Source organism: Pelecanus crispus, chromosome 3 (assembly GCF_030463565.1).
Source record: "Pelecanus crispus isolate bPelCri1 chromosome 3, bPelCri1.pri, whole genome shotgun sequence".
In the NCBI taxonomy this organism is placed as follows: domain Eukaryota; kingdom Metazoa; phylum Chordata; class Aves; order Pelecaniformes; family Pelecanidae; genus Pelecanus; species Pelecanus crispus.
The window spans coordinates 121,485,251-121,511,359 of record NC_134645.1 but is presented as its reverse complement, the minus strand read 5'-3'; the positions used below and the strand labels follow the sequence as shown (position 1 = coordinate 121,511,359).

The 26,109-nt window shown below is 41.0% G+C and overlaps 1 protein-coding gene across 1 annotated transcript; it reads left to right on the top strand.

Annotated features, from left to right (window-relative positions):
- The first annotated feature begins 11,440 nt into the window (after positions 1-11,440).
- Positions 11,441-25,351, top strand: LAPTM4A (lysosomal protein transmembrane 4 alpha). Its single transcript, XM_075707832.1, has 7 exons — positions 11,441-11,578; positions 18,572-18,692; positions 20,984-21,060; positions 21,162-21,284; positions 22,484-22,579; positions 23,951-24,049; positions 24,562-25,351. Exons 1-7 carry the CDS (start codon positions 11,480-11,482, stop codon positions 24,634-24,636), a joined length of 690 nt encoding a protein of 229 aa, XP_075563947.1. The 5' UTR covers positions 11,441-11,479; the 3' UTR covers positions 24,637-25,351.
- The last annotated feature ends 758 nt before the right edge of the window (positions 25,352-26,109 follow it).

Sequence of the window (26,109 nt, the reverse complement as noted above, 5' to 3'; positions counted from 1 at the left end):
GGGGCTTTTCTTCCTCTCCATCTTCTGGCTTCCTCTTCTCTTGTTTTTTCTCCCTGTCCTCCCATAAAAGAATGGTGAGCACAGTGACCAGTGGGGTTTTGCAACCGGTATTCCCTAACATATTTACAAAACAGTTTGATTTTGCAATGCAGAGAGGAGCAGATGGCTTTAATCATGGAAGAAAAAATGCTTTCTCAGGCAAATGCACTCCAAGTTTAGTGTACAACTGGGCTGTGTTTAATCTATGGCAGAAGGTCACCTGGAGATATTAACAGTAACGCAAAGATGGTTCCCAAAAGCCAGTAAAGAGAAAGCGAGACCAATGTTATACCAGTGGAAAGCTTATTAAGAGAAAAATGTCTCAGAGTGCAACAGAGAAAGGCTACGGAAAATGTCAGCTCATTTGGGATGGGAAGTACAAAGGAACAGAGTGTTGACTGAGTTTTGGACCAGTCCTTGGTTGTGATGTCTTTGTTTCTCAGTGAAATGAGAAATGGGGGGGGGACCCCCAAAATGTCCTAATTGTTTTTCATTCACTTGTCACTGAATATGTTGTTCTGGACTCGTATGGCTGTGTAGTATCATTTGTCTTCCCCTCTCATCCACTGTGGTCTCTCCTGATCCTTGGGACAATTTTACTCCCTGAACTCCTGATGCTCCCATTTTAAGGGAAAAGCTTTTAACTAACTCCCTGACCACAGTCCACATGGTCATTAGGACAGACCATCAGTTACCAGAGTGCTGCCAGGCCACTCCCTCTTTTGCACATCCAATTAGTTGCTTTAGCTTTGTATGTAGCTTAATGACTAATCTTAATAGTGCTGTTCAGACTCCTCAGGACAGCACTGTTTCTTCTGGCATGTTTATGATGGGCCAGAAGGAGTTTGTGCTGCACGTCAGCCCCAAATGCTGATGTCTGCTGCTGTGCAAGCTCATCCTTTGGAGATGGACATAAAAAAATGAAATTACTTATGAAGCCAGATATACAAAGTTGCTCGTCATACTCCCTATGCTACCTCCAGTATTTGTGGACTGTGGTCATTTAGCAGTCACTGGGCACATCTTAGTCAGTCTCACTATACAATTACAGTACTTTCACCTCAATATATCTTGCTCTTCTATTCACGGGGGAAAACAAAGGGAAAGATGGTAATGAAAGACAATTTCAATACTTTAATCCCTTCTAAAACAAATAAACAGGAGGTAAGTAGATGATATCCCAGAATATTCTAACCATTTAAAAACTAATTTGTCCTGCAGTTTCTTCAAATACCCAAATTCCTACCCAATAATGACATTTGCTCTCATATTTTGTACTTGCATATGCTTTGTTTAACGCATATGCTCAGTGAAGCATATTGTTTCAATTAAGCCCCAGCAAGGTTTGGAAACAAGAATGGAAGAAGGCCCAAGGGACTTGATATCTACAAAACGTAGCAGTGATGCAGTCTGCGCTTCCTTCAGAAAATCCTTGGACGTTGCTAATAATTCACCCAATAATGGTAAGTGATTGGTTTTGCACATCTGATGAATTTTGGTTTCAGAATAATGCATAATCTGAGAAGTGTTCACAACTGCATTTTTAAGTGAATATGCAAAATGCTTCTCCATTAGCTGTATGTGTTCATTCTTAGAGAGGCTCTGTTACATTTTTTTCTGTGACAAATACCTGTTCCCGCTCCTGCCAGAGTTAATGAGCAAGACTGCTATTGCATTTAGTGGGAGTAATTTTTGCACAGCGCTTTTAAATGTGAAACGGAAGCAAATGTATGTGTGAGTCAGAGCCCACTAAAACCATTCAGAGCTCTCCCCATGATTTTGGATTACCCTTGTACGTAGGCGGCCCTTGTAAAACACATCTAGGAACCCCAAAATACTCTTCTTCAGGCAAAAAGTCAACAGTTCCTAGGGATGTGATTGCACATGGAAGGTTTGTGCACTGGCCCCTGTTGTTTGTATGGCAGGTGTACCTGGAAAAAAGGAGAGGAGGAAGAGGAAGAAAATGAAGAGAGAGACTTGAGGGAGCTGTGCAGCTGCCAGAGTGACAACCCAATGGGGCAGGCATGCCAATGAGCTGCAAGGATTCTGCTTTCTGTGATGCCGTGCTGAGCCCAAAGTAAAGAGAGGCTCTAGGAGACCTCCCAGTGAGAGGAAGAGGAGAAGAGGAGCAGTGAGCCAGAGAGCGTGACTGTGTGAGAGAACGGAGAGAATGAGCCTGCTGTGCACAGGAGGTGGCGTTGAAACAGAGTGGCTGTTCATTACAAACTGCTGCCATTGATTAAAAGCTGTTGAATGGGTTTTGACTGGTTGCATTAAGTCCTTTCAGTTTTTCACTGTCATGTTGTTTGTCAGCTTGTAATGTTATATGCCATTGTAGAAATGGTCGGGATGTACCTGACCGTGATTGTACTTCAGTTCCATGGAGGGTCCACCAGCTAGTCTGGTCCCTGGCATTTTTGCAGAGGTGCTCATTGACAGGCTACTAACGTACAGAAGGAAGCACTGTTCAGAGACAAAGGGAAAATAACGTGGATCGTTTTCAAACCTCCTAAATCTTTTAAATCCTTGTCGGCTGCTACAGTCAGACTTTTGCCTCCTATCTTGACATATTTATACTTTTCACTCCACATCAGGCTAGCTTGCTCCACAAGGGAAAATTTCTAGAGGAGGTTTTACACTTATTTGGAAATATGGTCTAAACCCTTTTTTTCTCCTCAGATTTCATGGTGGGCTAAAGTTTAAAGTCTGTATGTCCAAAGCATGTTGAATTTGTAGTTATAGTGGACTGAAGTAACTTTTTGAAATAATTTGTCTTAATCTGATGTTTGGAAGTTTTTATCGTTTTGTTACTTAAATATTCTAATACAAACTAAATTTGTGAATAGATTTTTTAAAAAAATGTCATTTTAGTATTTATTGAAGAGTGTGTATTTCTCATTGTCAGAGGGCTTATGGTATGGAGGAGGGAATGTGTTACGATTTAATACTGTGGTTTATAAACAGTGCTGAGCTGACACCACTAAAAGCTGAAGCCCTTTATCCCTAGAGGAGCTGCAGCTCTGGTGGTAGCTGTGAGGGTTTCTTAGACGGTCCTGAGACTGTGCCTCCAGCTGACCCATCTTAGAAGTGCTGCCTCAAAGGATGAGATAATGATTGTCAAATCTCTGTCTGCATTTGATTTTGTGCCTCTGGAGATCACATGGCAAGATTACCTTGCTAATGCATGTTAAATGTATGCACGTTCATAGGCATTGGGCTGATGCTGTGAAACACATTTCATGTAGGACACTGAGTAACCAGGGATGCTAATGGCTTTACACCACTACAGCCGCACACCTGCTTGCATCATGGAACCAGAGGAGAGCTCTGTGCTTCTGCCATCGCAGCCACCCAGTCCCTGATGCTGGCTTGTCTGAGCTTTCCCTGCAGCTCAACACTTTTACCTGATAGCCTTCATCTGTTGCATAGCTGTCAAAGCAGCTGTATCCTCCAGAGAAGCGATTAATCGCAGCAACGCATTTGTGTTTGGAGTTTAGCTACTATATGTTAAAGGGCAGTTCTCTTGTGCTGTGATATTTGGGGTAGCTAGCTGTACAGTGTGCTCTGAAATTTAGCACAGCAGGATTGTTTCAGACAGACAGGTGAGGGGTAATCTTAACTGATGCCACTTTGCAGCCCACTGTCTGGAATCTGCACATCTTGGTGTTTGTGTTTCAGTGCAGGGGAAATATAGGCTGTTTATGAATGGACTGAATAGACCAAAGGGCTTTTATCTGGAAAGTAACTGATTTGGACCAGATGCCTAACAAGAAAATACATAGCCTCAGTGGAGAAACAAGTACAGCAAGTTCAAGGATTTAAAAGATGTGTTAATGAGTATGTGGGTAATGAGTAAAGTTCTGCTATCTCTGAAGCCAATGGAAAACATTCATTGACCTCATTGGGGCCAGGATGTTGCCCAAGGTCTTTGTTTAGCATTGAAGATAACCTCTGTCATCCAAAAAAAAAAAAAGAATGAAGGAGATAAGGAGAAGCTCACAAGATTGATAGACTCCAGATTTCTTCTGCTTTTTTTCTCTGTATCTGCTTGCAAACTTTTTGATGTCTGTGTAATTATGTTTTACTTCAACATGTTACAGTATTTCAAATGTTCATTGTTTTTATAATAAAAAAATATTGCCCAAAGCCCAGCACTCATGAGCAGTTTTATTTAATTAGTTTGTGTGTGTGTGAGTAAGAGCACGTGCTTTTGGCTAAAACCATTCCATTTTCAAGCTTTTTTGAGGTACTGTAAATGTTTTTAAGGGATTTCCTTAATCTGAATCCTTTTATGTTTAGGAAATCCTCATAACATTCTTCTGCTGTTGGGATAAAAGAACAATCAAGACCTGTAACACTGACAAGTTGACTGCAGTGCTGATGACAAGCAGCAGCAAATTATATTACCCAGTTTTTCTGTCAAATTCATCAGTGCAACTCTTACTGACATCAGCAGTATCAGGAGAGCTGTATTTTTCTTCTGGCTCCACAGTTTCATAGATGGGAAGTCATCACTGTAATATAGATGAGCTCAGTTTATAGCAGCACCTTATTTAATACCACATTCTAATGTAGGCAAGGAAAATACATTCCTACAACTAAATGCTGTTGATCGTAGGCTTTCCTAAATAATTGCAAAGCTCTCTTCAGGGCAAATTTGGTGGCAACATACTGTTTGTGTGATTCATCTGCTGTATCGGTACCATTGCTGCGAGTGTTGGGTACGTTGGGTACCATTTGGTTGACGTGGCTGTGGTAGCGCTGGGAGCCTTTCTGCACCGCATCCCCCAGTGCTGCTGCTGCACGGGCTCCTGGGGATAGGAGTGTATGCTGAGGGTCTGGTTCCTCACTGAGTGGACTGAGTTTAAAAACCCAGCCAAACCAAAAACACAAAGCACTCAGCAGCGGCTGTTAACTTCCGTTCTTTCACTTCCTAGTCCTCAGAGACTGAAAAAAACATCACTCAGCTTAACAAATGGTCTTTGCAGATGGCCAGCGCCTTTGAAAAGCAGACCTTTGAGACCCGTATGAAATTCTCCTTCCTTTCATCACTTTGTGTTCAGGCTACTCCTGGTTTCTATGCTTTTAAGACACGTCTCCCCATCTCTTCTGTGAGAATTAACTGTTCTCCACAAATCACCAGCTTGCTATGCTGCTTCTGGCACCAGAAGTGTTAAATGAATGTGCTTGATATGCTCATTCTCCTAGTCTCTGATCTATACTAGCTGGAAAGTAGTGTAAGTCCTCAGACAGGAGATTCAGCATCCCTCCAACAGGTTGTAGCATCGCTTGTGCTATAGCTGAATAGTTTTTATTCTCTGTATAACTTATCCCTTAGAAGGGTAAATCTAGAGTAGCCTCTCTTTGGTCATTAATCAACCCAGTGTAGCCTAATCGCCAGTTCATGGGCCAGATCCAGCTGGCTCCCAATGCCTTTTCCCTAAGCAATTTATTAGTTGCTTCAGTGACACATGCCTTGGGAACAACCAAAAGCTCTCCCTGCATCTGCAGATGGCCCAGCAGCTGGAAATTCAGCCTCTGGTGCATCCGCGGCCTGGGAGGTGGGAGTGTGGCTGGGAAAACATCTATGATCTTGTTAGGAGCAAGCAATTAATTGTTACAGCAGCAGCTGCAAGTGATGAAATACACTGCTTTAAGTTTCAACTTTCTCCTAAACTCAGTCTGCTCTATTTTTGTAATGATGCTCTTTCTTGTGGGAAGCCTTCTGAAGCTGGAAGATTGGCTCTATCCCTAATAATAGGGCCATATCCATAAGTGATGGGTCTGTGAGTATATCAGGCATTAAGATGTGGTTGACGCTGCAATCAATGAACTGCTGACCTACAAAGCTGTGTTTGCTCACAGGCAGACTGCAGTATGCAGATGCAGAGGCTGAAGCTTTGCTTCACACTCAAACCATGGTGTAACACCATCAGGGTTAAGTGGGGCAACTGCAGAGAGGAATTTGGCCTGCTGTTCCATAATTATCTGTAATTGATCATCGTAATTATCTGTACGTATCATTGTTCCACCCAATCTGCAGATCAGTGGCACAGCTGACAAATCTGGATGAGCCGAGTATCAGGTAGACATGCTAATTGCTTGGCAGAAAATTATTTACTCCATAATGCTGAAAATGCTCTTAAGGGTAGCTGGCTCCTTGTGAGGAGAGAGGGTTTTTAAGTTATGGGCTACACAGGTCAGATATAGGAAATCTTGTCCTCCTTCTGCGATTGTACTGAACCAGACCCACAGGTCTTTTCAAGGCAAACTGAACCTTCCAGTATGTGCTGTCCCTGAGATTCAGCTCTGCAGATGTTCTCATGTGCAAAGGAAGCATCCTCCTGTACTGAAAGGCTGCTGTAATGTGTTCGTCTCAGAAACAAACTCCCTGTGCCTTCTTGGGAAAAAGGCACTGTAACAATAACTGACCCTTGTACCATCCCATCAAGAGACTACTAGAAACTTGGTAAACTTTAGTTTATGTCAAACTTTGATTTCTGTATCCATGTACTATTTTCCCTTGGTGGTGATTCTGAGTGCTCTAAGTTACAGAGACACAGGATAAATCACTTCAAGCACTTTTGGCAGCATCAGCTGCCTGCCACTGTGTTCCTCCTGGAAATCTTTGCTGATGTCCCAAGCTGCAAACCCATTCAAAGAGCCAATGTGGAAAGAAATAACAATTACCAGAAGGCAACTCTTCCTACTTCCCTGAGTGGGTAGCATTCCAGTCCTCAGGCTCCTCCTGTTAGCCCTGCCAAGATTCATGGAGAGGCAAGTCCAGGCTGCGGGGTGGAAGGGGGAGACTGCCAGTAAGTACGGGGCATTTCCCATTTCCAGCACTCACTTTTAGTCATGTGAAAGTACTGAGATATCTGAACTTGCAAGTACCATTTTAGATGGAGGAAAATGCTGTACGTTATTTTTAGACATTTTTATAGCTCCTCAGCTATATGAAGGCTGATATAAATGAACCACGGCTCTTTCCGTTTAGCAGATTTTGATTCTGTAAATGAATACAAGAATTTTTCTTCGGTATTTGATATTCAGAAAACCTGAGCGTACAGCAAGTAACGCAGAAACACAGTCTTGTGCTAATAAAAGTTTTACATCACGCTGTCATATTTTAGCTGCTTTTGTAGCCCTGACCTTCTGATCCATCTGTTACAAGTTAAAAGGTTTGGAACTGTGTTAAATTGACTCTTACTGGTAAAAGATAATTCATATTGTTAACAGCCATCAACTAGAACAAAAAGTACAGAAGCTTGGAACATTACATTAGGAATCTCAAAGTGATGTTGATTAATTCAATAAACAAAAGTAAAATCTAATAACCACAAAACTCATCGTGATGCATTCTTACTACTTCTCTGTTTTACAAGAAACCACTGAATCTCCGGATTAGCTTCTTTTCTTCTAGCAGAATCCATCTTGGAGAAAAAGGCTGGTAAAATTTGTTAATGCTGACTTCAGAATATCTAGGATTTCACTGTGTGAGTCACCAACAGGAAAATTTCCCTCCTGACTAATTTATTTTAGGTTTTTTCCCCTCATTGATATGTTAATGCTTTGCTTTTACTCCAGCACATTCTTCTTTTTTTAAGGAAGCAAAAAGCCAATCCATGCTCTCAGCCCAGATATTTTTCACATCTGCACCAGTTCTATTGATTTTTCTAAATCCTGTTGAAGGGATCCAGTGTTATATACTGCACTATCTATGTAAAGATAGTTTCTCTGGGATGTTGAAAAACCTTGCTTTATTGTTTTTAATTTAAAAATGGTTGTTCAGTGTGGAAAATAAACAAGTCTGAGAAGCAAAGTCACCTTTCCTCTTTTTTTTATTTTATAATGTAGAGTAGCAGACACACGCATAGAGTAAAGTTATAGTAAAAAAATCACAGAATTAGCTTATTACTGCCCTCAGTCAAGCACCTTCTGTTTGGGATGGAAGAGCTCCAACATATCCTGCACTGCACCTTTTATTCCCTGGCAAAAAAGCCTGGACAGGAGACCCGCTTGATGTTCCTATCACTTTCACTAGCCTTAGTGGTGTTGGTCAAATCAGTTCATCTCACCATGCCTCAGTTTCCCCAACCCCTAACAGGACAATATTTTTGTTATAAAGTGATATGAACTCTGTCCGTGGAGGCTACGTACGATTATCAGCTCATGGTCTGCAGGTTTCCCCTCACACAAACACAGACCAAATGCTGAAGCAGAATAGCACCTCATCTTTCATAAGCAACCTGGCAATGTTCAGTGCATGCAGAGGAGAACTAACGATTACAGCATAAGTCTAAAGTCTAAACCAACACCTTTTAGCCAAGGATAGACTGAATGGCACGAAAGGGAGAGACTGTGGAATTACAAAGATCAGCATAAAGCAGTCTTAGTGCTCTATTGTTTTGACATCTTGCAGGTGTTGAATTTCATTTCTTTGAAGAAGCTGAAGGAGAATGCAACCTGGCCTCTTGTTTACACAATCCTAACTGTTCTGCTGTCACATGTGTTTTTGTATTATTTTCAAATATGATTATTAAAAAAAAAAAAAGTGTTTGCTAAAACATTGCCATGCCCTCTCAAGACACAAGTTCAAATCTCCTGTCTAGACATGGATTTTGAAAGACCTAACTAGTTTGGCTAATGAGGAACACCATGGTATCAAAACTCCTTCCCTCCCTACCTGCTGAGAGGGAAGGAGTTAAGTGTCATGCTGGTAAAGGAATCTGAATCATTCTTTTGCAGCTGCTTCTGACTTGCAGATGTATGTAGGGCTTTCTGCTTACTGCTGTGGAAGTGGAGGATTTGCTCCTGCAATGTCAAGGTCTTTTTGCTATTTGGGAAGAAAAGTTTATCACCACTACTCTCTGTCTCTCTGAGATTTTGCTCTGGCTGCCATGACTATAAGCGGAGCCCTTCAGAATTTTTCATATATTTAGCCTCACAAATCCTCTCTGAACTAGCAAAAAGGAGAGAACTAAGGCTGAGAGAGAATGAAGTGTCTTGCCTGAGGTCATCTGGGCTGCTTGTGGCATGGAAGAACTGGGATCTTTCACAGATGGTAGGACTAAAATCATTAACCTATCCTCTCTTCCCCCAAGTATGGGAAACAATGCAATCATTCTCAAAATACTTTTTTTACATTTGGGGTTTTTTTTGAGGGGAAGAGAAAGTTGAGAGGTTTTTTTATGCCCACTCAATAACTACAGAGTTCCACATCCATCTATCCTGCTGTGGAAAGCTGCTTTGTGATGTTAAATGGCATTCACATTATTCTTCCCAGTATCTTTGTTGTCTGCAGGGTATAACAAGCAGTGAAGCTCAAGGGAATTGCATCAATTTTTATTCTAAGCCTGGCTGACAAAGATATGAACACTTAATTAAGATTTCTTTCATCTCATGAAAATAGCCCTGAAGATCCGAGCCTGACATGAGAGCTGCCAGTGACACTAGTGAAGGCAAAGTGTCCAGCTGCAAGATCTTAGCTGGAACACTTGCCCTCACAAACCATTTGAACTGAGAATGGTATCTAGGTGTTTCCAAGTGGATGCCCTAACTCAAGCGAGAGGCTCCTGCCTTCTCTTCTGACACATGCTAGTCCTGTGAATTCCTCCTTCATACAGGGACAGACCAACAGGAGGGAGACCCTCAGCTCCATAGGAACAATGTAATCAATTCAGGCGTGCATGCTGCAAGAACAGTTGGCTTAGGCTTCCCAACGCACCATCTGTGAGAAAACTGATTTTTTAAATGACTGGTTACAACAAAATGCACATTCCTTTTCTATTTATTGAAATACGTGCATGTATATTGATTAAAATTAGTCTGGTTTTGCTACGTTAAATCAGAGTGTTGATAATTAAGCATCTGTGTACAGGGCTGAGAACGTTAGGAGCACTAAAGAAACAAACAATAGTTTATAACTGGATCATTAGAGCAGTCTTAGCAGCACTTACAACATGCTTATTCAAAAATGAAATATGCCCTAAGGAAGAAAAACACCAATTATGGGACACCGGGGATTTAAAATAAAAAGGTCAGTTTTAAAGCCTTTAAGTAATTTCAAACAACTCAGCAACAGCTCATGTTTAAAAACAGACTAAGTAGCTAAAACAATAAAATGTGTTAATTGTAGGATCTGGAATATATCAAAAGGACAAGTACAGTCACCTTCACTACCTTCTCATTGTTCAGAGTGAAAAAAAACAGTATTAACACTGACATATGACATGCATCTTGGTGTATATATGCACAGCAAGTATTTATGGCTCTACAAGCATCTCAAATTGGTTGTACATGGCCAAGAAATACTTGCAGCTGCACCAGGGTTAAAATAAACTGCGCGTATCTGTATCAACAGCCCAGGTCTGCTAAAACCACTGGCTGCCCTTGGGTGAGAAGAAGTTTGTAAGTCCTGCTCCATACGGGAACAGATCATGGGTCTAAGCAGTGGAGCAACCTCATTGCATACATATACGAAGGCAGCACTTGGATTTATACACATTATTTCTAATTAACACGTGTCTGGCAGCACCTGCAATTTTCAGTGGGACAAATTAAGTATTACTATTATCCACTCATAAACAGGGACTTTGACTCACAAAAAAGTAAAGCAGCACTGCGGACTGAAACTCACCTCTTCAGTTTACCCTCTTATCACATATCCTCTTATCACATAACACACAATATTAATAACTTAATCCAAGGAATTAATGCAAAAGAATAGCAAAAGGGTTTAAGTGAATTAAACCCTCCTCGGTACTGGCTGAATTTCAGTGAAAGCCGTGGGACGCTGGTACTACCTCAAAGCAGGCCACTTCGGGCTCTACCAAGGAGACACCTACTGCAGTTTCTCGTGGAAGGAAGGGTTGTCGCTGGACAACGCACTTCTCCGCGTAAGGCTCTGGATGCCTCCCCAGAGGCCGAGCACCGTCTCTTCCTGGCCAACCTCCACCGACGCTGCGTGGGGAAGCACCGCGAACCGCACCCCAGAGGCCAAGCGAGCACGGCGAGGGGCAGCCCCCCCCGGGACGGGCCATGCTGAGCGCTGCCGGCCCCGCGGGGCTGTGGCGGGAGGCCCGGGCTCCGCCCCAACATGGCGGCCGGAGGGGGCGAGGCCCAGCGCGGGCCCGGCGGGCCCCGGGCCTGGCCTCAGGTGAGCCCCGCCCCGGCCCCCCGCCGCCACAGGTGACCGACAGGGCGTTGCACCCAGCGGTGCTGTGATTGGCCCGCGGCGCCGCCAATCGCCCGTTGCCGCGGCAACGCGTACGCCCTCTCGCGGGCACACCCCCCCCGCCCCCGCTGTCGGCGCCTGATTGGCCAGAATGGCGGTGACGCGCGCGCGGGGGTTTTACCGCCCTCAGCTGGAGGGGAAGTGGCCACAGAGGGCGAGCGGCAGGCCTGGAGGCGGGAGGTTGGCGTCGCCGCTGCCGCCGCCATGACGTTCAAGCGGAGCCGGGACCGCTTCTACAGTACTCGCTGTTGCGGCTGCTGCCATGTGCGGACCGGCACCATTATCCTGGGCACCTGGTACATGGTGAGAGGCTGGCGCGGGGGGCAGCCGGCGCCGCTCAGGGGGCGGCGACTGGGGCCGTGCGCAGCGCGCATGCGTGGGAGTGCGGCCGTTGGCCGGCCTGGGAGCGGTGGGCGCGGAGCGGGCGGCGGGCGCGAGCGGCGAGGGGCCGCGGCGGCGAGGGCTCCCCTGTCCGCGCCGGGGGAGTTGCTCTCCTCCGGGAGGCAGCTGTCGTCGTGCCGGCCGTCGCCATTGCCCCCTGTGCCGCTCCGTGCGGGGGAAGCTGCACGAGTTTCCTGGGGTCGGCCGGCGTGGTTCCGGCCCCGCTTCCTTCCCGGGGTCTGTTTTGGGCTTGCCAGACCCAGTTGTGCCTTGGCGGCCTCCGTTGCTGTGGTTAGAAAAATACAATGAGGGGAAAGTTCAGGGTGTTTTAACCCGGGTCTCTGAGCGGTTCTCTTACTATTCCCACTCCTTTTCTTAAATTGGAGGTGTAGGGCCTTATGTATGTTTTGAGCAGTACTGAACGTGTCTTTGGTAAGAGAGGAGATGCTAACCTTTGGGGAGACTGGAATTTGTGGTATGTTGAGAACAGGGTGATAAGGTGTGGTTCCCCTGAGTAGTGTGTAACCTCTGAGAGGTAGGTGAGGCTCTTCAAAATGATCATGGCTTCTGCTTGCTGAAGACTTTCGTGAAAGGGGAAGTTCCCAGTTGTTTGGTACTCTGTTCTCAGTGCAGTGGTTGAGGAGCAATAGAAAGAGGTTTAGTTTCCAAAACACCTTGTTTTCTGAGTGGTGGGTGCTTTGGGAGAGAGCTGTGATGGTGAAGCTGAAATATTAAAGGCAGTTTTGAACTAGAGTAAAGTAGGAATGTGGAAACGGTATCAGCAAGTTAAGGCCTGGAGCCTTAACTTACCTTAGTTCCCTTAAAGGGGAACTGAGTTCCCCTTTGTTGAAGTCATTTCTTTATCGTTCCTTCCTCTTACTGGGCAATAAAAATGCAAGGACAGTTTAAAAATGTGGTGTCAGCTCTTCTATTCTCCTGAAGCTGTAACCAAAGCCTGTATTCTACTTCACACTTCCCCAGATTGTAAAAATAGAGAATGTGGCATTTTTATGCCTTGATGTGAAGGAGCCATACAGAGAAACTGCTTTTACAGTCATGGGGATTTGAGTTTGGAGAGTTTGTGGTTTACCTTCAGCAAGTACGTACGGGGAGGTTTTTCCTTTTCCTCTCCCCCATCTTGGTCTTTCCATTGATGAAGAAATGTACAAACAAACAATAAAATGGCAGGAGAGAGGAATGGAAGAAAAAGCAAGGTAGGGGGGTGGGAAGTGTAACAAAACTCTAGGAAAGGGATTTTTTTTTCTGTTTCAAAAAGAAATTGGAAAATATGTCTTGGTGTTAATCTTAAGTTCTACTGTTAGTTCATGCAGAATAGAAAAGTAAGGTCCATTGCGGTATTGAACATCGGGCTTGTTCTGGAAACCTGCAAAACTCTCAGAAGTTTTACCCTATGCTGATGGAAGGAGATCAAGAATATGCTTCTGGTACCTCAAGTAAAAGCATAAATTGTTAACAGCAAGGAGACACTCATCCTTGTTATGAAACAAATGCACCTTACTGCCTTCCCAACTTCAGTTTTCTGTTCGCAGGCCTATCTGGAAACTGAAGGAACTTGGTGGGGGTGGTGGGCAGGGATGTGCTTTCCCTGGCCACAGACACGGTAGTACTTCCAGCTTCTACCTCTCTCACTATGCTTCTGTTTCATCCTGTTGCCTGGATGCAGCACCTCTTCCTTCCTTTTGAATCTGTGCAAGTATCTGTAGTGCTTATGGCTGGTGGAAAGTATGCTGGTCGCTGATGAGGCTCATGGCTTCAGAGGTGGAGTGGTGTCTGAGGCAAAGGGTTCCTTTGATCCTGTGTAACTGCAACAGATTCAGGCTGCTAGAGGGGAAAAATACAGTTGAGTTCAGGGTAGCAGGGTGCATGCAAAGCACTTCATAGCTACATTTTTCTATAAACTGTATCCAACACTTTGTTAAACTATGCATTGAAAATTTTTATCCAGTTCTTCCCAGCTGTCAGCTAGGAAAAGGTAATAACTTTTAAGTCTGGTAACTGTTAGCTGTTTGAGCTGAAATAAGGTCACCATGAAGTCTTAGGTGGTCTTGCCTAATGCTTAAATTGGAATTCAACTATAATGCATACCTTTTGAAGGTAAAGTACAGTTTGGACAGTGAAAATTAAACTTACCTTTCTGCTGACAAACTAAAAAAATTTAAATGGCCTAGGGTATGTCAGGTTGTTCAGACATGTTAATTAATGCACAATTTAAGTATAACACTAACTCCAGTCTTTCAGACACTAGCTTGTGCTAAGTATTTCTAAATCAATTGAATAATCTGTGCTTGTAAGTTAGAGTGGGACAAATAGTAATAACTGTGTGGGGTGGGGTTTTTTTGGTGGTGTGTGGTTTTTTGTGGTGGTTTTTTTTTTTGTGAGGGAGGTAGCTTTTTGGTAGGTGAGAATGCTTAGTTCAACAGTAGCTTTGTGTTACTGAAAATCTTGGTCAGCCTGTATTTATTGGATAGAGTGTGTTCTTGTGCTGTGCAGTCCTGAAGGAATTTGATACCAAACATAAAATGGAGTCTTGTAGCAATTTACTCCAGATGTTTAGTCAGATAAGAGTTTTGGCTATTTAACACATTTGCATTCTTATGTAACTGTCTCTTTAGGTATCTTCCTATTCCTTGCTTATTTGTACACTCTTAAATCTTGCATCTAATTAACCTATCTCCTCACTAAAACAGCTATATCGCTGTCCTCGTTGTGTACTTCTGTGAGTCTAGAGAGAACAGGGACGTTATCTTCTAAAATGTCTGCTGTTGATGCTGTGTGATCGAACTGTTCTTTCAAGCATGCTTCAGTCTGTATACTGCTACTGTTTCTGATAAAGAGATAAAACTGTATTTGCAAAAAGATGAGTTAAGAACATTTCTAGCAGACTTCTGCTTGAGTTCCAGGACTAATATAGTTTGGTTTACTCTGCAACACCCACTACTGTTCTGTGTAGGAAGGAAAAAGAAACCTTCTATTCCTAGCTCCGTAATTGCAAACATGTGGCTTTGAAGTTGGTTTCTTCCTGTAAACTTTTTTTATTAGGCACGGCGCTTTCCAGAAACCGGAAGTGTGAACGCTGCACTGGCAAAAATCAGATCAGAGTTCAATAAACAGTCTAAAAGTAATAGCATTGTTTTGGGGGAGTGGCTGTTTCATTCTGGCAGCAAACTTCAGCAATGGAGTCAAAATGACGCAATTGGTACTGGTTAGCGGGTGGGTGGGGATGATGATCGCTGGAGTCATTTTTTCACTTAAGATTTCTGGAAATGAAGGAATCTCAATCTAATCTTGCAAGTGCTAGAAGCTCTGAAGTGCCCTATTTAAAGTTACTCTTTTTCAGTTTTTATTATTTTAGTATAATAAAAAAATGAAACAAAAAACCTACGTTGGTTTGTTTCTTCAAGAACACATTTAAGGAAAAATACTGGAAAAGTGAGAGGAAGATGAGAAAGTGTAGTAGTGCAAGGGAATTTCCCTCTTCTTTCCCACTCATAAAAGGAAATAAGCAAATGATAAGTAGGAATTCATGTTTATGTCCAAGACATTTAGTCACTCAGAGTGCGTGGGGAAACCTAGGCTTCATGTTCAGGCCTCCAGAGAGATGAGGCACTTACATGATTAGGCATTAAATGTATACCATGGAGATAAAACTTGCTAATTAAAAAGCTAATGCTTGTTATAGTCCCACAGTCTTTTGAGTTCTGAACATACAGGGAGCTCGTATTTCTGTTACCAGTTTGTAATAAATGCTGACTTTCTACTTTAATACCAGCTATTGGATTTTTAAATTTTGATATAAGCTACACCAAAGTACCATTAAGCTCAGTTACCCCAATTACAAAAGTAAAATACACTTGTTAAACTACTACAAAACTAAATTAAGTTTTTCATCTTAATGAAACCATCTTTTGAATAAGAATTTGAACATGCATTTTGTAATCTTTATTATTATTTTTTGACTTCCTGACAAAAAAGACTAGGATGGGGACTGCTGGGACTTTTGAGGCGTTACCTCAGAATGGTGCACTATCCACTGAGTGCTGGCTTGTCAGGGTTGGTGGGTTTTTTAGGGGAGGGGTCATTTTAATATTCAGATTACACTGAGGCTTACCTGTGCTGTGTTTTTTCTGACTACTTCTCCATCTAGGCCATTTGTGAACATATATCTCATTCACAGTGAGTATATTCTTTTAAGCTCTGACGATGCCTTGCAATCTAAGCCATACTCTTGCTGCCAGTCACGTTGACTATCAAGCTGAAACAAGCCTTGTGGTCTTGCTGTTATCAAGCTTCTGTGAAAGAAGAGTGGTGTTAGTTAAAATATAGGCTCTGGCTTTGTATATAAAAAGACTCCTAATTTGGAGTTGTTGGTAACTCTTAATTGAAATCCATATGTTGAATATGATGAATTGCTCAGTGCTGTGATCTGATCCACAAAGAGCAGTAATGGAGTACTGGAAACCCTGGGGTGTTAATTGGCAGAGGTTTGTGTTTGTTGTTGTTTGGGTTTTTAAGTTAGTATTTTTATTCTGTCTCCCTGATCCCAATAGATTGTATTTTGAATGAGTTTTTAATTTCCTATTTTCCTTGTATGCCATTTCAGGCTGAGAAAATAAAGGTTTAATACTTTGAACTGCACTCAGTAACTAGTGAAATTACAAAGGACTTCTGTATGCTAAATTTGGGCCACGGATAGGATGAAAATTAAAAAAAAAAAAGTGACAGATGTAGGATCACAGTCTCAAAGCATTCAAGTTCTTCACTACTTCTATGTTAATTTAAGTGCTGCTTGCTCTTTATTTTGAGGCAGATAGCCTACCCTGGCAGTTAAACTCAGTATTGAAGTAACGTTGTCTTTCATCCTGAACTTTACCACTATTTAAGTTAAAATGATGACTGTGTATAAACAATAAATGATGTAGCTATAATTGAACATGTATCTATGTTTTATGAAGTAGAAATCAATGTTTCAGTGGCCAGAGATCTGAACCTTGACATAGGCTTTTTAAAACAAGTAGAGAGCAGGAAGTTATTTTCCAAAGTATACCCTGGTTCAACCCCTGGAGAGGAGAAAATAGAAGGCTTGGAAATAGACTGAGAGCAGAAAGACAGAGTAGAGAAGGATGAAACAGGAGTGGTGAGAGAATGTAGTAGTCTGTACATTTGACCAATGGTGAAGCAGAGTAAGATTTAGACAAGTCGCAGATGAGCAACTTGACTGTTTGCCCTGTAGGAAGTGTCTTGTGAGGGGGGAAAATATGCTTATTTCAAGGCTAAAGATACTGGTGGCCAAACTTAGTTCTTTACTGCCCGCTGTACTAGTTGTTATATTTTGCATTCCAAGGCATAAAATGGAGGATACAAGTGGCTGAAAGTAGCTGTAATTTCTAGCAAGCTTGTATAATACATGATGACATGATAGCATTTCTACAAAATCATCACCTTTGATTTCACTAAAGGGTTCTTTTTAGCAGAAAGTGTAAGCAAGCTTATTACCAGGATATCTCTAAACCTGGGGGGGGGGGTGTGTGGTGTGGTAACAAAAAACCCAATGACAAAACCAAAACCCTTTTTAAACAAAAACAAAAAAAATACCCCAAAACAAAGCAAAACACCAAAAACTTGTAGGAACTGTGAGTCTTGAAAGCTAAAACTACTTTTAAATGATCTAAAGCTTTTTTCAGTACTGAATGTCAGTAATTGTGCACAGACTTGCCACTGTTGCTATTGTTGACTCCTGGAACCAGGCCAGTAAAAGAATAAATATCTGGCAAATACCCTTAAGTTGTGAGAAACTGCAAACCAGTTTGTTTTTTTCTTTTGAGGCTAATTGTAAAAGATCCTGCTGGTGGTGGTGATAGTACTGAATATTGATTGGAAAAGAACTGCAGCTTGAAAATACCATGGTGGCTTTTGTTTGTTTGTTAGCAGCCTTTTTCTTTGGCATGTATCTCCAGATACTAGTAACAGAAACTATGCCCCTGTAAATCTTGAATAGGTTATAAATTGCCTTCATAGTGTTTTGCAGAGGCTTAAGCTACTTCTCTTTGAGTTCTTACTGTCACTGAAAGCATTTCTGGTGTGTACCAAAATGGGGAAATGGAAATAGTCTTCAATGGCAGTGTAAGTGAGGAGAAGGCCTGGTAAGTAGATAGCTAATGCTGAATGCTTACAAATTTTGGGGCTCAATCTTGAGATTTCTTTAACTTTACCTGTGTTTGTGTAGCCTGACTGATGAGGTTTTAATAGGGGAAGGGGCTGGTCTCCCCTGTTGTACTAAAACTGTAACATCGGAGAAACCAAGAAGCAAGTTACATTTGAGGATTAGAGCTGTAGTGGAAGTTCTTCATACTTGGTATTTACTGTGTGATGGTTGCACATCCCCTTGTACTGCTTGCCCCGCCCCCAGCACTATTTGAAAGATTAGGGTGCAATACATTATTTGTACATTAAATTAACTCTGCCTTTCAATTTGTTGTAGAAAGCAGAAACTTTTTCCAAATGTTCCTCATTGTGTCTGTTGTTGTATCTTTTCTTTTCTGGCCTCTTTTAACTGTTTCCAGTTTTCTGGTTCACAAATCTGTGCATTCATCATGCAGTATCAATTTAATTATGTCGTTTGAATCCTTACAAACCCTATCCGTCCTCTTAGTTTGTGAAGTTATTTAGTTGTGATTCATTAAAACTTGCAAGTGTCCACTGTTCTGGTTTTTTTGGTAGTAGTTTAACTAAATTGACTTGAAATTTAATTGTAAGCTGGGTTGTTTTTTTTTTCTTCCACATATAGGCAAAGCAAAGAGTTTATTTCTAACTGAAATAAGATTTATTAGTGTGTCCTTAAAAAGATCATTGGTGCTGCAGTTTAAATAACCTTTAGGTAACTGTGATCTTTCTCAGGTGGTGAACTTGCTGATGGGCATCTTGTTGACAGTAGAAGTGACTCATCCAAATATAGTGCCAACTGTTGATATCCAGTATGAAGTCATCGGAAATTACTATGCTTCCGAGAGAATGGCTGGTAGGTATATAACTCTGCTGTTTGATTAGAAAATAAACCATGCTGTGTCATGGTATATTTGCCTTACAGTAGTGTGTCATATATGCATACAGCTTTTAAATATGGTTGTCTTGTTTTCTGAATTTCTCTAATTATTCTGGGATTGATGTCTTCTACAAAAATTAAAAAAAAAAACTTACATGGAATATTATTTTTATTTCATATTACTCCTAAGCATCTTAAATTATATGATTTCTAAAGGTTTCTTAGCCTTCTAATGCTTTGAGTGTTGAAGTGTGTGTGGAACATCTCTAATTCACTTTCTCCATAAACATTTACAAAAAGCAGAAAGCTATTTTTACAGATTTTTTTAAAAAAATTTTTGGCGATCCTCATAGATTTAAGAAAAGCACTTACAGCTATTGTGTAGGAGTTTACTAAGAGGAAAACCATGCCATTTTTCTAAGACAGTGGAAGAACTGGGATGCCAAGTACTTCAGTGAAACCAAAATATTTATCTAAAAAGTTTGACATGCAGAAGAAACAGAAGAGAAAGCATCATGAGCAGAATTAAACCTACTTCCACTCTGTTGTAGATGAAGTGTATGATGTGTACAAGTGTAATCAGTGTCAAACTTTTGTGTGTAATGACCAAGTTTCTTACCTGTAGTATGACATGTAAACTTGTGCGCATGCTTTGTTTTTCTTGTTTTTAAATGTGCAGAAATATGTTGAGTGTGGCACTTCTAATGTGTCTCATCTAAGTTTGTTGTATTACGCTAAAATTTAGGGAGAGTCAGATCCAGTCTGGAGTGAAGCTAAATAGTAAAGCGTGAATGTGTCTCATCTAAGTTTGTTGTATTACGCTAAAATTTAGGGAGAGTCAGATCCAGTCTGGAGTGAAGCTAAATAGTAAAGCGTGAATCTGGATTTTGAGAGTTCTGGTTTACAGTCTTCATATAGTTGTTCACAACCTGAGTTGAGGGTCTGGCAGTTCTGTCCTGTGACTGTAACTCACGCTTGTTAGTAATGAGGGTGGGAACAAGGACCAAATAGCTCATGAAGCCAAAGCATTAAGTAAAATTACAGCAGATATCTGTAAAATGTGGTATGTTTTGTAACAAATGTCAGTGTACTTAGTAGCTTTAAGCTTATATTACTAAGAGATGCTTTCTGAAGGTGCTTTTTTCCACTCTTTTTTGTAAAATGGCTATTGCGTGCTTTTGACTTAAAGATTCTTGTTTCTCGTGTTGGAATCTGGGCTAGAGGGTTTTGTGTGCGTCAAGGGATCTTACAATTTTGATTGTGAATGTGGATATTGTGAGTTACAAATCCTGAGAAGAAAATCACACTTGTTGGTTGTTGCTGGGTACTTAGGGCTCTCTGATCAATGCAGTGCACTTCAGACATGGGAGGATCTCCTTGATGCCATCTGTGTATGTAGATATTATCTTGCACTGAATTGGGTATGTCAGTGCTTCTACAGTGTAACTTTTCAAATCAGTTGCAGACTAGAAAGTTAAGATTCTCAGATCATGTGTTTCAAGCATGGGAACCACAACAGTTTGGCTTCAGGATTGCTAAAAACATTTGCTTACAACATCTATGGACTCTCAAGCTGGTTTCTTTCTCTGTGTTTAAAAATGTAAACTCTGCTTGCTGTAGGAGAATGAGTATTATCTAACTTGTGGAAAGCAGCTGTGCTTCTGTCATCTGTAACTGTGATGCGCAAGGAGAATCTTTTATCATTCCGTTTCCATGAGTGTCCTGGATTCTGTTGTCATTCGGCTTCTGTTCAGCTGCCTTTTCTTGTAAATAATGGGATACCTTCCACACAGTGATTTCCTGTTTTCCTTAGTGTTACTGAAGGAGCAGTGCTGCTCCCACTGCCAATGCCCAAATTACATAATCAAACAGTTTTAAAATGTAAAGGTTGATACTGTGCTAGGTTCACTTAAAATTCTTTCCAGTTGTGAAGTTAATCACCCACATACTTTTAGCACTGACATACATTGCAAATCAACATCATTATGTTGCATTACTATCAAACTATGTCAGGCTTCTAATTGGTGTGTCTGAGCTTTATTCAGGCTTTTGATTAAGGGAGAGGGATTTTTCCAAACGTCAGCTGGTTTTCTTGAACCAGATCTTTTTCCATTAGGAGAAGTCTGAGTTACTCAATTCTGCTGCTGCACAGATGAAACAGTTGAGTGAGAACACATCATAGTAATGGCTGGAGCTTGTGTACCTGTCAGGTGCAGTGTGACAACTTCTGGAAATGACTGATGTTTATTGTTTTTCTTTTAATGCAGAAAATGCCTGTGTTTTATTTGCTATCTCCCTCCTCATGTTCACCATCAGTGCAATGATGGTGTATGGCGCAATCGCTGTAAGTATATTTAGTACATGGCTTTTAACTTGCTACTTGAATTTTTACTGAAATATCTTACAGGCTGCTGCTCTCTTTTTTTTTTTTATTCCTCTCCTTAGCATCGTGTAGGCTGGCTGATCCCATTTTTCTGTTACCAACTGTTTGACTTCGTGCTCAGTTGTCTGGTTGCCATCAGTTCTCTAACCTACTTGCCCCGAATCAAGGATTACCTGGATCAGTTGGTAAGTGTTTGTTAGCTCAAGTTGATATTTTACATTTTAAATTAAACTTTGGTTTAATTGGATAAGTGACTGAGCTATAGCTACCTTCCTGTACATGCAAAAGAGGAGTTCAGGCTGCAGCACTGCTAGGGTGGTTATGAGAATGAGAGCTTATCAGAGGTGGAAGGGCCAAGGGTGTCATTGCTCCCTAAAAGGAAAGCCAGGGAGAGTAAAGAACGAGTTGTGATAGGAGTCATTGGTTTAAACTGCCTCTGCTACACTTGAACTCGAAACAAAGATGTTCCTAACCCTTTAAGCAATGTGGTTCTGTGGCAGGTTTGCTAGTGCAGATAAGAAATGTTGCGGGGGGTGGGGAGGTGATGGGAGAAGAGTATAAGTAAGGAGTCATATGATGTAGGGTCCTACAGCATTATGGGATGGAATCTGAGATTCTGAGGGTTCCTTTTTTTGTTCTGTGTGGTTCTTCTCATTTTGCAACAATACCTTCTAAGGAAACTGTAATGAAGTTGTCATTAACACTGCCTGTGTTTTAACTACAAGAAGAGTCAATGGATTAACTGATGGTGTCAGTTAATGGGGATGACAAGCTTTTTCTGGCTGGTGCTTAGATCTGTTCAAGTAGATGTTTAAAAAAAAAAATCCTTTAAAAACAGACTGGTGTTGGAGAGAGGCTTTGTTACTGTGGTCAGGGAAAGAGAAGAGTTTGAAGTTTGTAGAAGCTCTTTGTTTTGGCTCTTCTGAAGTTTGGGGGCAACTTTTTTCCTTTCTACTCTGTGTACATGTATGTTACTGGTTGGACTGACAGAAGGTAATTAATACTAAGTCATTAAAGAGTTACCAAGTAGAGGACCATAAGTACAAATGTTGTACAAAAAGCGTAAGTACAAAATCTGTACTAGTGCGAGACTGAGGAAATTACTAGAGATGTAGACTGTAAAAGGCTTCTGTATAGTAGCCTGCTTCTGTAGTAACCTGTTCTTGCAGGACAGAGGCAGGATAAATACTGTGCTCTGTGGGAGGATAAAGAAGCAGCTAGTGAGAAAGGGAACTTTTTGTTGTTTCTGGGAGATTAGTTTACAGAAGAGTTCATTTCATTTGGTGTGAAGTTTGGATGTCCTTCTGTTGCATTTGTGACTGTGCAGTGTTCGTGCTTATCTCCTCCCTTTCTCTCCCTTCCCTATTTTTTTCTTTTAAACTAGCCGGATTTCCCTTACAAAGATGATCTCCTTGCCTTGGACTCCAGCTGTCTCTTGTTTATTTTTCTGGTGTTCTTTGCTTTATTTATCATTTTAAAGGTAAGTTAAAACTTAAGCATATGTCTGCTTCATTAATTACTATATTAAGATGCTATCAATCTGAGTTAATTCTCAATGCTGAATTAAGAACTCAGCTGACAATGCTGAGTTAAGAACTTCTTTGAGCAGAATTGTTAGGATGCTCAATTACGGTATGACTTAAGTCTTATTTTGTGTACTGGTGTCTTCAGCTAACTTGTATGCAGTGGGGCGTGTTTATGCAGCTCTGCCCTTCCTCAATAGGAAGTAGGAATGCACAAAGACTTCAAATACCATCTTTTTGCATATGTGGAGATAAATTTAATATTTGTAATTAAGCTTGTAGCAAAACAATATTGAGTTACTGTGTACAAGTTTAGATTCTAAACAAAACTGTTGGGCACAGTGAGAGATTTTAAAAAAACAGGATGCATATTTGGGAAGGAAGATGATGGAAGGAGGAAATGCATAGGTTAATTCAGAGCTGCGTCTTTCTTCCTACTGAAGGGTGATATTAGTTACTTTCTTTTTGATGATCTAAATACAGAGGCATTCATTTGAATTGCAGAAATTTGTGCAGACAAAACATATTAGAAAAATGAGTTGATAAGACACATTGGCCATGACAATATTCCTTTATTGCATTCAGATTGAATTTAAGAAAAAATGAAGTGATGAAAAAGTATTTTACTGATATTTTTTTTCTATACTTTCTCCAAGAGGGATGTCTGACTCGGGGGAGTGGAAGCCTAATACAGTAGATAATATTTTTCTATTGATTGCGAAATTTTGGTACCTTGTGCGTAGCCACGTGTGAACTTGCCAGTGAAAAATTCAGAGAGATTAATGTTATACAGATTAACAATAAAAAAAATCTAATCCTCATTAGAGCATGATTACAGCAGTTAACGTTCACTTAAAGTCCAGGCTACTTTGCTCTACTGTCTTCTTGCCACACCAGGTGTGTGTTTGTGCCCTCTCCTTCGTGCGCTGGTAGCTGGGCAAATAGTAATGCAAACTCAGGGATGAGTGGGATTGTGTTGTCCGCCTTCTGCTCCTCCTGGCAAGTTTGGACTGAGATCCACAGAAGCATAAGCCAGTTGGGGATTAATTTGATTAGCACTGCTGAGGCAGATAGAGGGATTAGTTGAATGGATCTGTGAATTCTTTTGCTAAAACCTGTGTGGCTCATCCTGAGTCACTATGGTAGCAGAGCTAAATGGGGAACAACATAGGTATGTGGCTAAATCTGTGAAATAGCAACCATTCCTCAGATATGTATCAACTAAGTTGATTTATGCTCCTTTTTGTCATATGAATGTAATCTGGCATCTGATTTCTGAATCAGCTAATGCATATGAGGTCTTTAAAAAGAAATGTCTCTTCTTTCAGGCATATCTAATTAACTGTGTATGGAACTGCTATAAATACATCAGCAACAGAAATTTGCCAGAGATAGCTGTGTACCCTGCTTTTGAAGCTCCTCCACAGGTAAAACCTCTCTTTGAGATAAAAGGAATGAGCATCGTTTAATTTTGAAGTAGAAAACCACCATAGCCATATATGTTTACAAGCTTTCTAATCAAAGACTAGAAGGATTAAAAAAGTTAAAGCAGCTAATGTTACAGTGGGTTATTTCTTAGTTACATTCTTATAGTGCATAAAATAGGAGGTTTTGTAGAGAAAAGTCTTTGAATGTTTTTCTTGTAGTAGAGTGAAGCTTTCTGATTGCACCAGTCAAAACCTTGCTTGCTGCTTTGCAAAACTGAGAGACAGTGGGGAGGAACGAATGACCTAGGGTTAGGTTCAGCAGAACAGTAAACTACTGTTGCACCTCCTTTCACTGCCTCACTAGCTTACTAAAACAGCAGTAAGTTCTTCTTAAATATGTCCTTCTTAAACAGAGGATTAAGTTGCTGATGGAACATGTATGTTCTTGTTCTCTTGGGTTTTTTTTCCCCTAAACGTTCTGCATTAATCTCTTCAAAATGTCTTCTTTTTAGTATGTTCTGCCAACCTATGAAATGGCAGTGAAGATGCCTGAGAAGGAACCTCCACCTCCCTACATACCTGCCTGAAGCAATTTTTATGTTAATTAACATCTGTACCAGCTTCCTGGGGGTTTTGTCTTTTAATCTTGCAAAACTGCTTAAGTAATAGAAATATTCAGGGCTTTAGGAGCAAACTGTTCTGTTTAAAATATGTTTGATATAAACTTACTAAGCAAAACACATCTGGGAGTGATTTTGTTTGCTTTAATTTTTGTTCTCCTTAATGCTCTTAAACATTTTCTTGCCTTAGGGCCTTATACTGCAAGAACTTATGCATGTGACTAACTTGTGGCTTTTAATAATACCAACTGAGCCAATCTGTGATTGAAGTTAGCGACAATTATAAGTGTCTGCAGGATCATGCCCTTAATTTATATTAATTTTTTTGTAAAGTAGGTCATAAAGACAATCTGATCGTGCAGCAAAATGACAGTTTGCCTTTATCCATTTTTTGGAGGGGGAGGGGGTTTGAATGTGGTATATATGTGACTTTTTTTACTTTGCACTTTTCTCCTATGTTATCTTACGTTATTGTGGTTTTTTTTTTGGTTATCCTATGTCCTGAAACATTGTATTTTTCAGGAGGAAGTGAGGGTGGCACAGGAGTTGTATTACAATGTGCTGCGAATGCAAAAAAAAAAAAATAGAAATGTGGAAGATGGTTGCATGCTTCTAATCTTGTATGTATTTTCCTCTTTGTGATAAATGATACCTAAATAAATCTTTTACGAAATGTTTACCAGTAGGCTTGGTTGATCTGTTTAGTTTGGGATGTTTGGGGTTTAAGTGCTTCAGTGTACTGCAGATAGTCCCACATACATGCAAGCTTAGTGAACACTGGCTTCTTACAGGTTGAGTGGTTGATCTGTGTTCTTCAGCAAAAGTCCTCCTGTGGGTGGAGAACATGGATTCCCTTTAATGTATAAGCTTGTATTGCAGCCTTTGCAGTTCAAGTTCTTGTGTGCCTTCTGGTTGCTACTTATGTATAAGCTGGGAAAAGGGGATTGTACTGGAGGCTTCTAGATGAGCTCAGGTGTTAAGAGCAGGACAGACACCCAATAGGACTAGAACATTATTTACATTGGAAAAAATGTCCAAAATTGTTGGACCTATGACATAACTTCAGAACTGTTCTTCTAAAAACGATAAAAAACCCCCACCAACCAAAACAAAAAAACAACCACAAACAATGACCTTCTAATGTTCTTCCTCTGTAGTAAGAGGTAAAGATAATTTAATGATCTGCTGATACATCTGAAGAAAAAATTACTTTCTACCCTGGAAGATAAAAGGGATCTGGGATTAAACTCTGGGGAAAAGGATTCAGATTGCTACACCATACAGGTTGTTGATCATTCCAGTCTGTTCAAGTATTTATCCTCCTTCCTGTCCCCTGACATGTATAAAAATGCCCTCTGTCATTACCATGCTATCAGTAATAGGTTCCTTAGTTTTCTGTTTACCCGAGTGGCTGTCTGTGGGAGCACCTTCAGCTGCGGT

Bases quoted from the DNA above. Each gene is read 5' to 3' on its own strand.
- LAPTM4A (XM_075707832.1), top strand. From the start codon at position 11,480: ATGACGTTCAAGCGGAGCCGGGACCGCTTCTACAGTACTCGCTGTTGC. The intron at 21,061-21,161 runs GTAAGTATATTT...TCCTCTCCTTAG, and splicing joins TGGTGTATGGCGCAATCGCT to CATCGTGTAGGCTGGCTGAT. The intron at 24,050-24,561 runs GTAAAACCTCTC...TCTTCTTTTTAG, and splicing joins CTTTTGAAGCTCCTCCACAG to TATGTTCTGCCAACCTATGA.